Source organism: Hevea brasiliensis, chromosome 5 (genome assembly GCF_030052815.1).
Source record: "Hevea brasiliensis isolate MT/VB/25A 57/8 chromosome 5, ASM3005281v1, whole genome shotgun sequence".
NCBI classification, from domain to species: domain Eukaryota; kingdom Viridiplantae; phylum Streptophyta; class Magnoliopsida; order Malpighiales; family Euphorbiaceae; genus Hevea; species Hevea brasiliensis.
The window spans coordinates 7,761,252-7,780,933 of record NC_079497.1 but is presented as its reverse complement, the minus strand read 5'-3'; the positions used below and the strand labels follow the sequence as shown (position 1 = coordinate 7,780,933).

At 40.4% G+C, this 19,682-nt stretch overlaps 1 protein-coding gene across 2 annotated transcripts in view; it reads right to left on the bottom strand.

Moving 5' to 3' along the window:
- Positions 1–1,255: 1,255 nt before the first annotated feature.
- Positions 1,256–19,682, bottom strand: part of LOC110671452 (sugar transporter ERD6-like 5) — a 32,385-nt gene continuing 13,958 nt past the window's right edge. Inside the window, exons 13-18 of one of the 2 annotated variants that reach the window (XM_058146808.1) lie at positions 2,335–2,397; positions 2,183–2,242; positions 2,010–2,063; positions 1,810–1,872; positions 1,594–1,708; positions 1,256–1,521 (exon numbers count right to left, since the gene is read on the bottom strand). In XM_058146808.1, the coding sequence (XP_058002791.1) occupies positions 1,391–1,521; positions 1,594–1,708; positions 1,810–1,872; positions 2,010–2,063; positions 2,183–2,242; positions 2,335–2,397 (486 nt within the window). In that variant the 3' untranslated portion in view covers positions 1,256–1,390. Of the gene's footprint in view, positions 1,522–1,593; positions 1,709–1,809; positions 1,873–2,009; positions 2,064–2,182; positions 2,243–2,334; positions 2,398–2,647; positions 4,686–19,682 lie in introns of those variants that run through there. The other variant, XM_058146807.1, reaches the window with a different exon arrangement.

Here is a 19,682-nt window from a genome sequence, read left to right as displayed (position 1 = left end):
GTGTAGACCCTGGTAGGAGCTCTTCTTCCGTGTTTGCTCTCTCTATAATTTCTTATTTCTTGAAAGAGAGTTTATAATGAAAACCACGGCTAGTTTAGTTAGAACATGCCCCAATATTGCTGTTTTTGATGATAATGATGGGTCAGAATCAATACAGTAGCAGCAGTTCAAAGATTGAGTAATTCAGCTAGTGAAAGTTCAATTCAGAGAAATTTTATTTATATATGTTTAATGTTAGTTTGGTGTGAGTGGCCGGTAAGTCTTGGTTTCATGGAATTTGCACACCCTTGACATCAAATTGTCGGGTTCAAATTTTTAGATTTTTTTTTCTGATATAGTAAATTCAAATTTTGGAATTGTATTATAAAAAAAAAAAAAATTTTCTAACTTTGACATAAATAATTTATCTTCAATTTAATGCAAAATTGAATTGATTTTGTTTGCCTTTGCAAAATACAATGTAATGGCCTTTTTTAAAATTTTTTTATTATTAAAGTTATGTTTGCTCAAAAATAATTATTTTAGCTAATTAATCATTTTTAAGTTAATTTTTTTAAATTTAATTTAATTAATTTTATTATATTAATTTAATTATGAGGCCTAAATATTAAATATTAATTATTATTTTGATAATTATCAATTATGGAAGTTAGAAAGTAATTGGAAGTTATTTACCATAGGGGGAAGTTATTAAACCACAAGAGAAGTTAATAGGAAGTGCAAGTAATAGATGGTAACTATTGGACATAGAGAATGTGAGCGTTGAGAATATACAAGTGTAGAATTCTCACATTTAAAAAATATGGGATTAGTGAGATACATATAAATATAAATCCATTCCTTTCACAAGGCTCATCAAGAAAGAATTCTCCCCAGACGTTTTGAGCTATCCAAATCTCTAACAGTGGATGTAGCTATAAATTGTTTAGTGCTTGCTATGGGAATATTCCTAATCAATCGAACAATAACAACTCAACAGACTCCAGCAATTTTTTATCATTTATTTATTTGTGCTTAATTTTCCAAACCTTATATTTAATTTCTTTTAGCCTTGCAATAAAATATCAAGCAATCAATACAAGTTCATTCTAATTTATTATGAGGTTTTAATAAATTGCATTTAGTATATTCGATTTCCCATAGTTGTTTAACTAGAAGTCAAAAATATATTAGCACGTCTGCACTTTTTAAGCTGTTAACTAATGCTACCTAACATAATTCAATGGATTACATAATAATTTTATGATACATAATAAAAGGTAATTTTTCTCTTTCATAAATTTCATCATATTAATAAGTAGCGATCTTTCATCTGACACTTACTCTTTACTTCATTTTAAAAAGATAAAATAATTTACAATTACATTAAAAAAATAATAATAATAACTCATCATATGTCTTGTGGATTAAAAACCATTTTTGCTTGAATTTCTTCCAATGTTCGTCCTTTGGTCTCTGGCACCAACTTCCAAACAAATAAAACAGTGAAACCACACATAGTCGCAAAGATGAAAAATGTGCCTGCAGGGCATATATAAATTTAATCGTAATGTTCTCCAACTATAGCAAAACATTAAGGTGAGAGAGAGAGACCTGCAGAGCTCCATTCCATCATAAAGTTGAATGTGTAAGACACAAGCCAGGAGCAGGACCAATTGGTTAAGGTAACTAGGCTTCCAGCTGAGGCCTTGACACTTACAGGAAATATCTGAAGTAAAAATTTATCTCTCAATTTAAGGTTCAAATCATCCATTTCTCGAGTTAATTGATTAAAAAAAAAAGTAGAGTGACATCAAGAAAATTACATACCTCTGACATGATCACCCATGGTATTATTGATATGCCTACTCCAAAAGTCATGAGATAACCACGCTCGCAGAAAGATCAATCGAGATTGTAATGTCATAACACAATTATAACACTTGAAATAGTATTTCTTTTTTTTAAGATTTATTTGATAATATTTTAAGTTTTAATTTTCAGTTTTATCAAACAACAATTTGAGTTACCAATAAGCCAGCAAATGCCATAAATGGAGTGAGGTCCTTCAAATATCCATGTTCCTGGAGAGAGAGAGATAGAGAGAGAGAGAGAGAGAGAAGAAATGTTTGTGATTCAGGAAAATGCCGATCAAAACCACATGCAAAATAATGGGAAGACGTATATCTTAATTTGGTTAAACCTTCAATAAGAATGATAATCCAACTAGGCTCAAGAACAAGCATGTTCCTCCAGAAGAAACCTACAAGTTTATATTCACCATCACCTCTCTATTTAAATACGTAAAATATTACACATGGAAGAAGAAGAAGAAGAAGAAGAAGACATTCTAACCATCAGGAGAGTTCGTCTTGCAAATATATCCATTAAGAGTAGACTCACAGTAGCTGCTACCAGCTGCAAAACATTTTCTGGGAGCTATAATATTTGAACGCGAGCTAAACACAAAATCAAGTACATACTGTAAAGTATAGATCAACCTTATCATTTACTGTTGTTAAATGATAATATATATACACGGACTCTGGAGGTGGCAAACCTATACCCAACCTCATTTATTTGTTACACAGTTAGAGTTTGTTACAAGGATAAATACATGAGGATAAATAAATGAAGATAAATATATGATTATCTACACGAGATATACTCTATCACCGCCCTGCAAATCTAACCAGGTGAGGTTAGAATTGTGAGTCTCATCTGCAAATCAGCATGTCTACTGCTTGGAAGAGGCTTGGTTAGCACATCTGCAACTTGATCCTTAGAAGATATGTAGCGAACTTGCAGGTCTTTATTGGCCACCTTGTCTCGCACAAAATGATAGTCCACTTCAATGTGTTTTCAGTCGGGAATGGAAGATGGGATTAGCTGTGAGGTAGGTGGCACATACATTATCACACCACAGAGTAGGAATTTGAGGAGATAAAATAGAAAACTCACGAAGCAGAGTTTGAATCCAAGTTAATTCAGTAGTTGCAGCACCAATAGAGCGATATTCTGCTTCGGTAGATGAACGCGCTGCCGTAGGTTGTTTTTTAGACTACCATGAAATTAGATTACTCCGCATGAATATCACAACCACTTATTGATTTTCTATCATCTAGATTGGATGCCCAATTCGCATCACTATGCGCATGAATATCAAGATTAGAAGAAGGAGTAAGGAGCAGCCCATACCATTGTGTGCCCTTCAAATAACATAAAATACGTTTTACTGCAACCCAATGCTGCAGTTTGGGAGAATGAACAAATTGAGAAGCTTTGTGAATCGAGAAGGCAATGTCGGGTCTGGTGATATTCAAATATTGCAAAGCACCAACTATGGTGCGGTAGAGAGTGATATCAGGTGCAGATTCAACACCAGTTGCTTGTAATTTCTCATTCGGTGTGGCTGGTGTAGATAAGCTTTTGCATGTGGTCATATTGGCTTTGGGTAACAAATCCTCAATGTACTTTGTCTGTGTAAGTAATAAACCCATTTTTGTATGATGAGCTTCAATACCCAAGAAATAATCTAATGAACCCAAATCTTTTAATTGAAACTCTAGTTGCAGAGATGCAGCAAGGTGTTGTAAATGAGTATTATCACTCCCAGTTAGGATGATATCATCCACATAAATAAGACAAAAAGCTTGTGTCCCACCATTCGTATAAGAAAATAAGGATGTATCTACAGCAGATGACTTAAAACCATTTTTAAGAAGCGCATTATACAAGCACTTGTACCATTGACGTGGAGCTTGACGAAGGCCATACAGAGAATGATGTAACTGACATACATGATTTGGTTTATCGAGATCAGTAAAACTAGGAGGTTGATCCATAAAGACCAGGTCATCAAGTTTGCCATGTAAGAAAGCATTTGAAACATCTAATTGTTTGATATTCCACCCCTGTGTAACTGCATATGACAAAATAATTCTAATAGTAGTAGGCTTTACCACTGGAGAAAAAGTCTCAAAGAAGTCAATGCTTGGCTTTTGATGGTAGCCCTTAGCAACTAATCGAGCTTTGTACTTTTCAATGGATCCATCTGGTTTATGTTTGATGCGGAAGACCCATTTGCAACCAATAATATTCTGGGCATCTTCTCGTGGTACCAATTCCCACCTACCCGTTTGAATTAGAGTATTTATTTCAGACTGCATTGCATCACGCCATTATTCAGATTTCATAGCCTGGGAATAGCATGTAGGAACAGCTTGGGCAACTATAGTAGTGGCAAAGATATTTGGTTTAAGATTCCCTGTTTGAGATCGTGTCACCATTGGATGAGTTTTAAGTGGAACAGATGGTTGATTATGGGAGTTGGTGAGACCTTGTTGATGAGGTGAGTGGAGATGACTAGGTGAGTGTGGGCTTTGAGTATCAGCATATATGGAAGTATTATGAGGTTGAGTGGAAGTAGGTTGGCTATGTGGGAGAGTGGATGCACATGGTGTGATGTGACTATGCTGAGGGTGGGCCAAGGGATTATGTGTCATTGGAGTTGCAGTGGATACTGCATCTATGGGCTGTAGAGATAAGTGAGCTGGTGGAGGACCAAGTATACCATCTTGAGGAGATAGTGATACAGTTACAGGTTGTGGCGTCAACAAAAAAGGTGGAAGAGGTGCATATGGAGCAGTAGTGGACGTAGTTGATTTATTGGCACTAGCATCATCAACACTTTTGAATGGAAAAATCTGTTCATGGAAAATAACATGGCGTGAGACAAGAATTTTTTTAGTAGATAAATTTAAACAGCAATACCCTTTATGAACCTTACTATAACCAAAAAAGACACATTTGGTAGAGCGAGGTGCCAACTTATGAGGAGCATAGGGCTTGAGCCATGGGTAGCAGAGACTACCAAAAATGCGCATATCGTTATAATTTGGAGGGCTACGAAATAATAGTTCAAATGGAGAATGAGGCTTGGTTTGGTCAAAAGGTAATCTGTTAAGTGTATATGTCACAAGGTATTTTGCGGTCGCCTGGACGAACACTCACCGAAGTGGGAAGAGTGAGGAGTCGCCACTTTAATTTTAAGGGAAATTAAAGAAAACCTTTTGTGAAAATAAATTAAAAGAAACCACTTCGAAAATAGAGATTCTAGGTTCGGGGTCCATGTACGGGCGGGGAAGGTGTTAGGCACCCCGCCTCGTCCCTCAATGAGGGTAAACAGATTTAATCTTATGCTCTTTCATGAATTAAAAGGGTATTAAGGGGATTGGGATGATAATGTTAATCCTTTGTGCAAAATAAAGGAATGTTTGACATTTCACTTATTTTGGGTTGCCTAGAAACACAAGTTCGTGAGATGGCCCTTTAGTGAATAGGTGTTCGGATAAAGTTGCCTCGTGTATTGGAGTTTTGTTTATTTTGAACTTCGCGGAGAGAGCTCGGGACGGAACTTCTCCCGATCTCTAGACATGTTTATTAGGAATTTTGAGTGGGAGATTTCGGATAAGAACTCTCCTCCGATTTCCCCGTTTTAGTTTAGGTGAGAATCAGGTAAGAACTCTCCCCCGATCTCTTAAAGTGTATGATTTAAAATTTGATGAAGGATCTCGGATAAGAACTCTCCTCCGATCTCCATGTTTTGCTTGAATGAGGATCAGGTAAGAACTCTCCCTTGACCTCTTAGAATATTTGGTTTAAAGTTTTTAATGAAGGATCTCGAATAAGAACTCTCCTCCGATCTCTTTAAGTATTTAATTCAGAGTTTAGCATGAGGAATCTCGGATAAGAACTCTCCTCCGATCTCCACATTTATTAAAATTTGGTTGAGAATCGGATAAGAACTCTCCTCTGATCTCTTTAAGTATTTAATTTAGGTTTTTAATGAAGGATCTCGGATAAGAACTCTCCTCCAATCTCCTGTGTTTTTGTTTGAATGAGGATCGGGTAAGAACTCTCCCCCAACCTCTTAAAATATTTATTACGATCGTATATCGTAAGACCCTTAGATTAGCGATGGCTTCTCTTAACCCATTGGTGCCTTATAATTAGGAAGGGGGTACCAGACTGAGTTTTTGCCGATCTACTTTGTGATCGCCTTATCGATACTCTTTTGCAGGCAATGTCCGATCTCTTTCTTTTACTAGTCTGGGATCCTATCTTACCTCGATCCCCACTATGCCAGGTTATCTCCTGAGCTTGTTTAGTAGTTTGACTTCATAACTTTTTCCTCCGATTTATTATCCGAACTTTTATTATTTGTATTTGTTTAAAGAAACTCTCGTGTTAAGATACAGCTACTAACATTTTATTAAACTACCTACACGTTACCCGTAACCAGGACACCTATATTTGAAGGTAATAAAGGCTAAGAACAAATAACTAACATTAACTGATGAATAAAAAGGTAAACTCAAGAGAATAACTATCTACGTGGGGCTCTTTAGCATAACTGAACATAATGAAAATTACGAGCATGAAAACAAAGAAAATAAAAAGCGAGCATTTGGTAATGTAACGGTCTAGACACTTACCTGTGGGGGATTGAGTCTATTTAACTAACTGTGGAGCCATGAATATTGTAGAGCTGCAAGCTAATAGTCTGGGGACTAATGCTTGCTTTGAAATAACAAATACTAAGTTAGAATGCAGTTGAGCCAAAGTGACAGTAACCGGGTTGGAATGAGATTAAGCTCGGAGAATAAAATGTCGATATTAAGATGATGGAGACGAAACTGAAACTGAGAAATGGTATCGCAGAGTAGTGAACAAACTAAAAATGAAGAGTTTCAGCATCCAACACTCCTTCAATGGAAATACTTTAGAAAACTGATTTCTGAAGTTTTTCTATTTTTGAAAGCTTAAAATAGCAAAGTAGCAAGACTGAATCAAGTTTTAGAGCCTTTCCACTATAATCACCACCCTTTTCGTCCGTCCCTCAACAGTATTGCATACATGTATTTATAGGGAACGGGTGCTCCTAATGAAGGGTCAGGATCTCTTCTGGGAAGATGGAAGGTTTGGATTTAGAAGGACATAATCTGATGTCTAAGAATTAAAGGGAATCAAAATGGACGGTTGAGATCCTATTCAGAATATTTGTCATTTCTCTTTTCCAATCCAATGGTTCAGGGTCTTCCTGTCAAGATGGATCCGAAGGCCGGAAACAAAAGGCGCCAGTTCTGTTGTCTCCCTTTTGATCCAAGAGCTCCGAGTTTGTCCTTACGAGTAAGATCAACGGTGGAGATTCAGAAGCACAGGACTGTCATAACTGTCCCGGCGTCTATCAGTATTGTGGGCGATTCTGCAAATGAAGCGTGCGGTGAAGATTTGATCTTGCCTGCAACGCTTTAACTACCTCAGCTCTGATTATGAAGAGGGTTATCGAAAATTGTCTCATCCTCTCCTTGCTTTCCGATCTCCCATTCCTTCCGATCTCTCTATTATGACCCTTTTCCGATCTCTCATACTGGGCCCCTCTCCCGATCTCTCCCATTCCAGAATCAGTCAAAGCATTTAATCCTTCGGTTACCAATGCATTCGCTTCGATTTCCGCTAGTAATAAATGCTCAGACCCCTTATACATATGCCTCAGCGGGGAATTTCTCCCACATTCCATTCCTCCTCTTTCCATTTCTTTCTTCTTCTGTTCTAGTTTCTCCGGTAACATTCTGGCCATGGTGACCGCTTTTGATCTTTTTCCGACTATTCTCTTTGCTCCCCGACTGAAAATTTATGACCCCGGTGATCGAAAAATCATGATAACTACATCTGATGACAGTGAGAGAACCGGACTAATTTACCGATCAAGATCGAAAACATCAATTGCACCGATCTCGGGTCGATCTACCGATATAATCGGTGAACCGATTTCGGATGAGAAGACTGCTAATTTCCCTCTTAACATCGGTGACTGCCTTTTGAAGTTCATTTGGCTCCTCACTACATCGGGCATCCCGACAGCAGCTCGATTCTGGTCGATGACATCGACGATGACTCCTCATCATCATGAGAGTCATAGTCACTCCCTTTGAGCTGCACATCTATCCGGTGCCTATGGCTGGCTTTCTGATCAAACACATCTTTTGATTCAGCCACGAGACTAGGCTTTGACATAGGTCCCTACTAGGTAGGATGTAATGTCGATCTCTAGAGATCGTCCAAATGATGTAATCTGACCTTTAAAGGTTCTTAATGATGTAATCCGATCTCTTGAGATCGCCCAAATGATGTAATCTGACCTTTAAAGGTTCTTAACGATGTAATTCAATCTCTTGAGATCGCCCAACTGATGTAATCTGACCTTTTGGAAATGAAATGAAATTTTATTTGACAGTTATCATTTATTTATTACATTGGTTATCTTCTGATCTCTAATGTGCATATCCGATATGGTTCCTAACTGAATCACCCTAAGCCGATCTGTAACTCTGAACATCCACCTTAATCCGATGATCTTGGCCAGCAGATCTCTTCTCATTTTATTTATTTTGTTTTTAGAATCTTCCCGCAACGCGTCAGAAAAGCGGGCAAATTACACCTACCGATGCACCGCTTGGGGCTCTGTGAGCATTAAATGCTCACACGGGTATAAATAGGGGGAGATTCCCTCAGTTGCTCCCCTATGCCATTTTCAGCATTCTGCTCACAATTTCAACTCTCTCTCATTTCATCGAGTTTTTTCGACATCGATCACACTCCGGTAAGGACTTTAATCCTTCTCTTACTTAAGCTTTTTATTTCTTTGAAAATGAGTGGCGCCGAGGGTCAGAGAGCGGCGAGCCCCCCTTCCGTCCATGTCTCGTGGTCATCAGATGAAGTCGAGGTGATTTGGTCGGGTGGGCGACCTGAGCCTCCTACGACCTCTGCTTTAGCCCATGGTCAAGCGGCACAATCAAGACGAACACATTCCTCTGGGAGAGAAAATCTTCCCGTGGATGAGCTGCCGTCAATCCTCCAAGAAACCAATTTGCAGTCGATTAGTCAAGAGTACAACCTTCGGACTGACTCCTTCGAGCTTATCAAATGCCATGGCGATCTCAGAGCCGATCACTTTTTCGACGAAAATGATGCGATCATGGTGTACGAAAAGCAATTAAAAGCCGGGCTTCGGTTTCCCTTTAATGACTTCTTCAAGGACGTCTTGAAATTTCACCAAGTCTCGGTAGCCCAAGTGCATCCGAACTCATGGCGGATTCTGGTGGCTTTCAGAGGCTTGTGCTGGGCCAAGAAGCTCGATCCTACAGAGAAGGTGTTTGCCGAGCTGCATAGGCTTACTCGTCAAAAGGACGACAAGTACTAGTTCTTTTAAGCAAAACCTCACTGTGGGCTTGTTACTGATCTCGCCTCCTCACTGAAGAATTGGAAAAATCGCTTCTTCATGTTGAGGAGCAAAATTCTGAATAGTTTCGAGAGTTTCCCCCGCAGCTGGCAATATCTGGTCCCTTTGATTTCGAAGAGGATCGCCCTGAGTAGGGACGAGGGTGCCATGGTAATGGAACTTAAGGATCTGGCGGCTACCCAGAAGTTCTCTTGCTTATATGCGGTGATGGCCGAGCTGAGACATTGGATGATGCGGCTGATCTTCGATGAAGGATGCGAGCTCCAGCTCTCTGACCTCGGCCCTGGTTCCTTCCCCATCTCTGATCTTTGAACCTTAGCGAACTCACTGGCTTTCTCTTTGTGCAGGTATGGTGGGCGGCGAGGCTTCCAAGGAGAGCCGTAAGCGGAAGAGGGAGATCTCCAGAAAGGTGCGGGAAATGAAGATCGCCATGGTATTATAGACGCTGAGGCGAGATTCAGAAGAAGTTTTGAGAGATTCGTCCCGACCTTCGGGACAGCCGGTCCCGGAAGTAGAAGTAGCTCCTTCTCCCCCTGGGCAAGAAGGGCCACTGCCTCTACCAATTCCCGCAAGTGCGGAAGGGGGACCTTCCCAACCTGCTACGAGGACCCTTTCCCGTGGCGCCCAGGTCCTCATTCACTCCCTGGAGAAGAACCGATCAGTTTGGGAGAATCCAGGCTTGGCCAAAGTCCTGAGCACTACCATATGCCTTCAGGAGGATCGGAATAGGTTGACCTCGGGTAGCATTGACGATCTCCTGGCCCAGACAATGAGTTTGAGCGTAGAGAGCTTGGTGAACCAACATATAATCAGGGAGAAGGCTCATCTTCTGAGGCAGGAAATTCTAAAAGCGGTTAAGGACGCATCCTCTGCCCAAGCTCAACTTTCATCCGCCCATGATTATATTGCCGAACTCGAAGGTTGAATGAAGTTCTACGAGGATAAATTGGCCAAAAAAGCTCATGAACTCGGAGAGGCTCGGGCACTCCGAACTGCTGACATTGCCCGCCTCACTGAAGAACTCAGAGTAAAAGAAGAAGAGCTTGTGACAAGGGAAGTTGGTGCTTATGTGAATGCCCACAGTGACCTTTTGGCTGAGCTCAGGAGGCATTATCCTGAGGAAGACTTCTCTTGGATGGTGGACCTGGCTCCTCGAGACGAAGAGGAGAGCGAGGAGGAATCAGAGAGAGAGAGGGAGAATGAGCGAAATGTATTGAGAGATCAGGCTAGGAAAGATCCTCCAGCCGAATGACTTGTAAATGTCTACCTTGGAATGAAATGAAGTCTTTTTGCTCAATTTTTTGTTAAGATCGGAGAATGTCCAAATTGTATGAGTACTTAATTGTTTGAACATATTATAACATCTAGCTTAAAAAGATTATTAATCTAAGTATAAGAGATCGGAGAAACATTGTAAGCATAAGATTAGCCTAAGGCGGAACCAAACACCGGGTAGAACTTTAGATCATCAGAATTGGAAACTTGATTTAACTTCCTAAGCTCGGAAACACCATTGAGTTGGACTGCAACCTTAACGTTATTAAACAATTTTCCACAATATTTATAAAGGAGAGATCGGAAATAAGACTAAATGGCACGGAGACCTGACATTAATTTGATTTTCTTTGACGAGAGATCGGAGACGAGACAGAATGGCATGGAGACCTGGTATTGGTTTGAGAGATCGGGAATGAGGTTGAACGTCATGAAGACTTGACATTGGTTTGATCTCTCTGGTGAGAGATCGGTAATGAATCGAATGACATGGAGACTTGGTGTTGGTTCGACCTTCTTTGGCGAGAGATCGAAAATGAGATTGGATGGCATAGAGACTTGATATTAATGTGATCTCCTTTGTTGGGAGATCGAAAATGTGATTGAATGGCGTGGGGACCTAATATTGGTGTGATCTTCTTTGTTGAGAGATAGAAAAACATTTGACTGGATGCGGGATCGGTTTTTTTCCTAATCAGGTTACTTGTAACCGAGGAATGTCAATTGAGGGTCGATTTTCAAAGTTCATTGACTTCGGTGATCGGCCAAAATATGGTGTTGACAGCTGCCCCTCTTTACATAATTTCTATTGAAGGAAATAAAATTTTCCCGTGTAGGAATTATGTAAAGATTCAGACCTATATTTTGGGTGATTGGGTATTAAAACGTTGAGACTCAAAATTTGACTTGGAAGTTAAAGTTAGGAAACTAAAACCAACTTAGGTCAAGGACCTAGAGGTTGATAACAGAAATTTAAATGCTGAAAAATCAAAATTAACTTAGATCAAGGAATCAGAGGTTGATGACAGAAATTTAAATGCCGAAAAATTAAAATCAACTTAGATCAAGGAATTAGAGGTTGATGACAGAAATTTAAATGTTGGAAAATTAAAATCAACTTAGATCAAGGAACCAGAGTTTGATGATAGAAATTTAAATGCAGGAAAATTAAAATCAATTTAGATCAAGGAACCAGAGGTTGATAACAGGAAGTTTAAATGCTGAAAAATTAAAATCAACTTAGATCAAGGAACCAGAGGTTGATGACAGAAATTTAAATGCTGAAAAATTAAAATCAACTTAGATCAAGGAACCAGAGGTTGATAACAGGAAATTTAAATGCTGAAAAATTAAAATCAACTTGGATCAAGGAAACAGAGGTTCATAACAGGAAATTTAAATGCTGAAAAAAAATTAAAATCAACTTAGATCAAGGAATCAGAGGTTGATAACAGAAATTTAAATGCTGAAAAATTAAAATCAACTTAGATCAAGGAACCAGAGGTTGATAACAGGAAATTTAAATACTAAAAAAAAAAATTAAAATCAACTTACAAAGCAAGCCTAACCTGGCACGAGAAGTTCTTCCTCGGCGAAGTGTACTTAACAGAATTCCGAAGACAAATGATTAATGGAGGACGAGTCGCAAGACTTAAACCCATCACTTCCCATTTCTTACTCACTTTCCGGATTTCCTTCCTGTTCTCGACTTTCTTCTTATTTTGCAGAAAGCGCCCTTGTGGGTTTTCACTTTCCCCTCTGCCCATCTGATTAGAAGCGCCCTTCCGAGTTTTTACCCCTAGTTTTTTTTTTTTTTTCGCTAGCGATCATTCCCTACAAATCTCTTAGCAAAGTACATGAGGTCATCAATATCCAAATCCTAATCTTATGACAAAATTTACCCGATTAATAGCGCACAAAATAAAAATGTAGAAAAGACAGCATTAGGGTGTGAGTATACGAGAAAGATAAACCTGAGTTTAAGCAAAAAGATAGATTAAGATGCAAATGTGTGAAGAAGATAGATTAAAGTGAAAGGATAACTTTATTATGGCTTGAGAGATAAAGGTACAGTTTCAAAGAAAAAGGGTACAAAGATAGATCTCACAGATTCCTTGTAGTTGACTTTGAAGTCCCTTAACTGCCATTACTTCAAGTACTTTATTGACGAACATTCATGCCGTGGTGGTTTATTTCCAATCTAGGTTCCGTGTCCCCTTCCTTATTTCTCCATTTTCTGGTTCTAAGGGTGCCCTTTCGGGTTTTCACCCCTAGATTTTGTTTTCTTTTTTTTCTCTTTTCTTTTTCAGGGTACCTTTTCGGGTTTTCACCCTTCACTCATTTTACAGAAAGCGCCCTTCCGGGTTTTCACATTCTTTCGTACATTTTGTTAGGAGCGCCCTTTCGGGTTTTCACCCCTACCCTCTTCCTCTTTTTTTTTTTTTTTTTTTTTTTTAAGGCATAATACTTTTTGACAGTGTCAGCATTCACGGGTCTTAGAAATTCTTCACCATCCATATGGGTCAAGATCAGGGCCCCACCAGAAAATGCCTTTTTAACCACGTAAGGTCCTTCATAAGTTGGTGACCATTTACCTCGGGCATCGTTTTGATTCGGGAGCACCTTTTTCAGGACGAGATCTCCTGGTTGAAATTCACACGGGCGAACGCCTTTGTTGAATGCCCTAGCTATTCTTCTCTGGTATAGTTGCCCATGACACGCTGCTGCTAGTCTTTTCTCATCCAATAAATTCAATTGGTCTAACCTTAACTAGATCCATTCCGACTCATCAATTCCTGGTTCTTTGAGAATTCTCAGGGAAGGAATTTCTACTTCAATAGGCAAAATAGATTCCATCCCGTAAACCAGTGAGTATAGAGTTGCCTCAGTTGATGTTCTTACAGAGGTCCAGTATGCATGAAGAGCATAAGGAAGCATATCATGCCAATCTCTATAGGTGACTGTCATTTTCCGGATGATTCTCTTGAGATTTTTGTTAGCGGCTTCCACCGCTCCATTCATCTGGGGGCGGTATGGTGAAGAATTGAGATGTCGGATCTTGTATTGGTCACATAAACTTTAGGCCTTCGGACCATTCAAATTCTTGGCATTATCTGTGACAATTTCGCTGGGGAGGCTGTGTCGGCAGATGATATTATTTCGGAGGAATTCGAGGAATGTGTTCTGCGTGATGTGGGCATATGATGTCGCTTTGACCCATTTAGAAAAATAGTCAATAGCTACCTAGATAAACCTATGCCGATTAGATGCCTTGGGGTTAATGGGACCAATTACGTCGATTCCCCACATTGCAAAAGGCCATGGTGAGACGAGGTTGAACAATTGGTGAGGCAGAACATTTATCGGATCCGCATATATTTGACATTTATGGCATTTTCGGAAGTACTCGATGCAATCTTTCTCCATGGTAGTCTAGAAGTATCCTCGTTTCATAATTTGCTTAGCCATCATGTGCCCATTAGCATGGGTCGAACAATTCCCCTCATGGGTCTCAAAAAGGATCCTCTTTGCTTCTTTTACATCCACGCATCTCAACAGTTCTCCATTGGAGCTCCTTTTGTTAGAATTTCACCATTGGGGAAGTATCCCAAAGCTAATATCCTGATCATTCTCTTTTCGTTTCTTCTTGCCCCTGGAGGGTATTCCTTGGTTTTGATGTAGACCTGGATATCATGGTACTAGGGTTTGCCATCAATTTCTTCCTTGGCCATGAAACGATGTCGGCTCACCCTTGCTTTGATCCGCACACCGAGTCGCCCGCCTCTTCCATTTGAGCCATGACAGCCAGGGTGGCTAAGGCATCCGCGAATTGATTTTTGTCCCGACTAAGGTGAGTGAAAGAAATTTCTTCAAATTTCTTGATCAATTTCAGTAGGTACTTCTGATATGGGATTAACTTCGGATCCTTGGTTTGCCATTCTCCCTTGACTTGATAAATGATCAGGGCTGAATCGCCATATACCTCTAACTTCCTGACTTTCATTTCGATGGCAGCCTGTAAACCCATTACACAAGCTTCGTATTCTGTGACGTTGTTAGTGCAGTCAAACCTTAACTTAATGGCTATCGGGAAGTGTTTTCTGTCAAGGGATACCAGCACAGCTCCAATCCCATTACCAGACAAATTGACAGCTCCGTCAAAATACATTTCCCATACATCAGCAGGTCCTTTTTCATCGCCGTCGACCTCGTTAACATGCTCATCAGGGAACTCAAAATCCAAGGCTTCATAATCTTGGATAGGGTTTTCTGCTAGGAGATCAGTGATTACGCTACCTTTTACTGCTTTCCGGGTCATATAGACAATGTCATATTGAGAGAGTATGACCTGCCATTTGGCTATCCTCCCTGGCACAAATGGGCTTTCAAATACGTACTTGATGGGATCCATGCGGGAGATGAGCCATGTCTTATGATTCAACATGTAGTGTTTAAGCCGATTTGCTGTCCAGGCCAATGCGCAACAAGTTTTCTCTAGGAATGAATACCTTGACTCGCAATCATTAAATTTCTTGCTCAGGTAATAAATGGCCCTCTCCTTTCGCCCTGTATCATCATACTACCCCAAAACATATCCCATCGAATTCTGTTGGACTGCCATGTATAGAATCAATGGCCTTCCTGCCACCGGAGGAACCAATACCGGCTGGTTTGACAAGTACTGCTTAATTTTCTCGAAAGCCTCTTGACAAACTGAATCCCATTGAGAGGTGTTGTTCTTTCTGAGAAGTCTAAAAATGGGTACAGCTTTAGCAGTGAAGTTGGAAATAAATCTTGAAATGTAGTTCAGCTTCCCCAGGAAACTGCGCACCTCCCTTTCTGTTTTTGGGGATGTCATTTCTTGAATGGCTTGAACTTTGTCTGGATCTACTTCTATTCCCTTCTCACTCACTATGAATTCCAACAGCTTTCCAGATCTAGCTCCAAACACATATTTGGCTGGGTTCAACTTCAGCTGATACTTTCTGAGTCTTTCGAATACTTTCCTCAGCACCTGTACATGGCTTTCTCCCTCCCTGGATTTGATGATCATATCATCCACGTACACCTCCACTTCTTTGTGCATCATATCATGGAATAACGTGACCATAGCGCATTGTTAGGTAGCGCCAGCATTCTTTAAGCCAAATGGCATGACCCGATAAAAGAATACCCCCCACCAAGTGATAAAAGTATTTTTCTCCTTGTCTTGTTCATCCATGGGAATTTGGTTGTATTCCGATGCCCCATCAATACACGAACATCTACCTAATCCTGCAGCATTGTCCACTAGCACGTCTATGTGTGGGAGAGGGAAATCATCCTTCAAGCTTGCTTTATTAAGATCCTTGTAATCAACACACACCCTGACTCTCCCGTCCTTCTTCATTACCGGGACAACATTAGCTATCCATTGGGGGTATTTGACTACTTTCAAGAACCCAGCATCATACTGCTTTTTGACTTCATCCCTAACCTTGAGCAAGGTGTCGAGATTCATTCTTCTCAACTTCTGCTTTACTGGAATTGTCCCAGGAATCAAGGGGATCTTGTGCATTACTATCTACGGATCTAACCCAGGCATATCGTCGTAACTCCATGAAAACACATCCAAGAATTCTTTGAGCAAACTGATCATATGTTCTAATTCCCCACTCCCCACAATCTTAAGTTCCCTCTTTATTTCTTTTGTGCCTAGATTGATGGTGTGCGTTTCATCCCTACACGGCACCAGGGAAGGTTCATCTCTCTCACCTCTTTCTTCTACTAGTTCTTCTTCAGAGTCACTTGAAGTAATGGCAGTCATGGGAGTTTCAAAATTAACATGAGGAATTTCTAAGTCTATTGAATTATTAGGCGTTAATTGATGAATGGTTCTGAAGAAATGAAAGTGGAGTATATTATAAGAATGGATTTCAAGAGAAAAAGAAAAGATAATTGGATGCAAAATGCGCTATTAGTTCATTAATATTCATATCATAAGAGAAGGGTCCATTTACAGCATTACACTTGTCACCATGGACAAAATGATCAAGTGTTGATAACCAAAGGTACTTTACTCGATATTGAGTACAGGAATGTCCTCTGCTGTCCAGTTTTCCAGCTCTTGCCCCTTATCAATTAGCGAGATCAAGGCTTCATATAGGGAGTCTAGTTGTATGACATTAACAGATGGTTTTTTGGGTGATTCTTCAGCTTCCACTGGATTTTCAATGACTGACTTGGTGAAGACACCTGTGATTTTTGGGACAAACTTCATTTTCCCGACTTTCTGGTTAAATCTCTGATCCCGAAGGAGATTCCTCTTCCAAAATCTCCCATCCATCAGGGCATCTTCCTCAAATCCCAGGTCAAAACGGCCAATCTTCTGGATAGCAGGTATGGGTTCGACAATCCCCTGTAATGTAGCGCCTAACCCCTTGCCCATCTCATATCCATTCTTAAGCATCACCTTCGCAACCATAGCCGTGGCCCCTTCATCCCTCAGGATAGTTTCTTGCAACTCTAGAGCCTGGAAAGAACTTTCCAAGGACTTTCAGCTGCTTCCACATAAGGAAGTGATTGCGGCTTGGTGACCAGCATGGCTTCCTCCCCCCTCACAATGATGATTTTGCCGTCCATGATGTATTTAATTTTTTGATGCAAGGTCGAAGGTACGGCATTTACTAAATGGATACAAGGCCTTCCTAGTAGCATGGTGTATGCAGGTTTAATGTCCATCACTTGGAATGTGACATTGAAAGTGCATGCCCCGATTTGAAGCTGCAAGTCAATGTCTCCCAGTACTTCCCTCCTTGTGCTGTCAAAGGCTCTTACTACCATGGCACTTTGACGTATGTTTGATCGGTCGACAGGTAGCCTTACCAAGGTGGCATTGGGCAAGACATTAAGCGCAGATCCGTTGTCAATGAGGACCTTAGCAACTATGCAGCCTTCGCATTTTACTGTCACGTGTAAAACCTTGGTGTGCTTTAAGCCAGCCGGGTCTATCTCTTCTTCTGAGAAAGTAACAAAACTGGATGCCTGAATCTGTCCTACTATCTTCTCGAATTGCCCCGGTGTGATATCGGGGTTTACAAAGGCCTAATCCAGAATCTTCTGTAGGGTTTGGCGATGCACCTCTGAACTTAAGATCAATGATAACAACGAAATCCGGGCAGGCGTCTTCCTCAGTTGCTTAACAACGTCATATTCACTTTGATTCATTATTTGAAGCAACAGTTCTTCTTCTCCATTTGATCCCGCAGGTTCTCCCCTCTCTGCTTTCTCAACCTCCTCTTCCGTGTTCTCTTGTAGCTCTCCCATTTTTACTTTCCCTTTCTTCTTTTTCCTCTCTTCATTCCAGTAACATCTCCCACTTCGGGTTATAAATTCTATCTCTTGCTCAGGTGGGTAGGAGCTACTAGTCGTGACAGGTTTGGGGTTTGGTTGGGGAGTAGCATTGCCGGAGGGTCCGGTGTAAGTCATTCTGAAGTGCTCGTGGGGGGCGAAGCACGGTTTAAGGGGTGTCGAGGGTGAAGTATAGGCGAGGTTAGGAGTTGCTGTACTGCTGGATGCTTCTTGAGTGAAGACTTGGAAATTGTGGGCTCTGATGCAGGCTTATTTTGGGACATCTCCCTCATTAATCTCATGAGCTCTGAGATTTGGTCTTTCAATTCGGAAACTTATCCCTGCAGGTTCTGGACTTGCTCCTGATCTTCCATTAGCTTCTTCGTTCATGATCTCGTTAAGTACACTCGTCTTGGTTAAACTATTTGTTTGGTCAGGCTTGCTTTGCTTGAAGCAATGTTGATTTCCTGTGGAAGATGGTAAAAAAAAAAAAAAGAAGTCTTTAAATGAATTTCAAATTTCGTGAAAATTTAAAGGTCCTGTTTTGGACAAAGGATACTGTGGCATCTGAAAGCCAGAAATGAGATCTGTAGAAGAATAATTGCATCCATTTTATCATGGCATCACTCGATAGTCTGACGGTGAATTACTGGATTGAATGCGTGTCTATGATACTTGTCCATATGGCGTATTCAACTTTTTGCATAACCCTAGCGAGGGTAGTTCCTACGGGAGTCATACTATTCATTCACAATTTTGCTAAACAATGGCCCAAAGCTATTTCATTGATTGAATAGTTCATACATAGCACTCTTTACATTGGACTAGGCTTAGGAAGACTCTTTATAATGTAATGACATCTTTTGAGATATTCGTAAAGTCTTTCTTCTTGTCTGGCGGGGTCAAACATCTTTAGGGCATATTCGGATTCTGGCAAGAGCTCTTGTTTCCCTTGTGCTACCATTCTCTCCAGCTGGTCAACATTTTCTCTTAACTTTTGATGGAGAGTAGCTTGTCTTTCTTTTTCCTTTCTTTAGCACACTCTTTCAGAATATCATTAATGAGTTGTGCTTGCTCTTTCAGTTCAAGCTTCTTCTTTTTGCTCTCTTGTTTATACTCTTCCATGAGTATCTCCTGGTATTCCATTTTCTCTTGGAGCTTGCCATTCCGAACTTTTGCCTCTTTTATTATAGCTTAGAGGGAGATCTTTTCCCTTTCCCACCGCATTTCTTGCTCCTCAAACTCTGCTCGTTCGGTCATTGCTTCTTCCCTCAGCCTTTTTATCTCTCTTCTGAGGATGTGCTGTTGATCCTCCAACTGCCTTATCCGTTCTTGTAATTGCTAGTTCTTGGTATCTGCCTTTTGTAGAGAATCGACCAAATGAGCATTAACTTCTTCTGAAAAGATGTTTTGATAGGGGATGTTTCTTTCGAGTTCCATTGGCTCGGCAGCTGAGCGTCCTTGATCCCTGCTGGCCCTCCATTTGAGATAATCTTCCGTGGCACCCGGACCTTTAGGCGATCTCTCCATCATGGTGACGCTCTCCCAAGATTTGTGGGCCACTTTCAATTCCTCTTCATTACCGAGCTCATGGTAGAAGTGACCTTGATGGCATTCTTCAATACTGAGTGCAGACTGAGTTGAGCCGAACTGCGTCATTACCAATGTTGGGACGTAACTTGTATATCCAATCACTCCGATCAAAGATACTGAATAATTACTCCCTGTGCTGAACAAAATAGGTAGAATTGGTGCCCACAATTTCCTCCAACAGTAGTTGTGACTATTAAAGCTT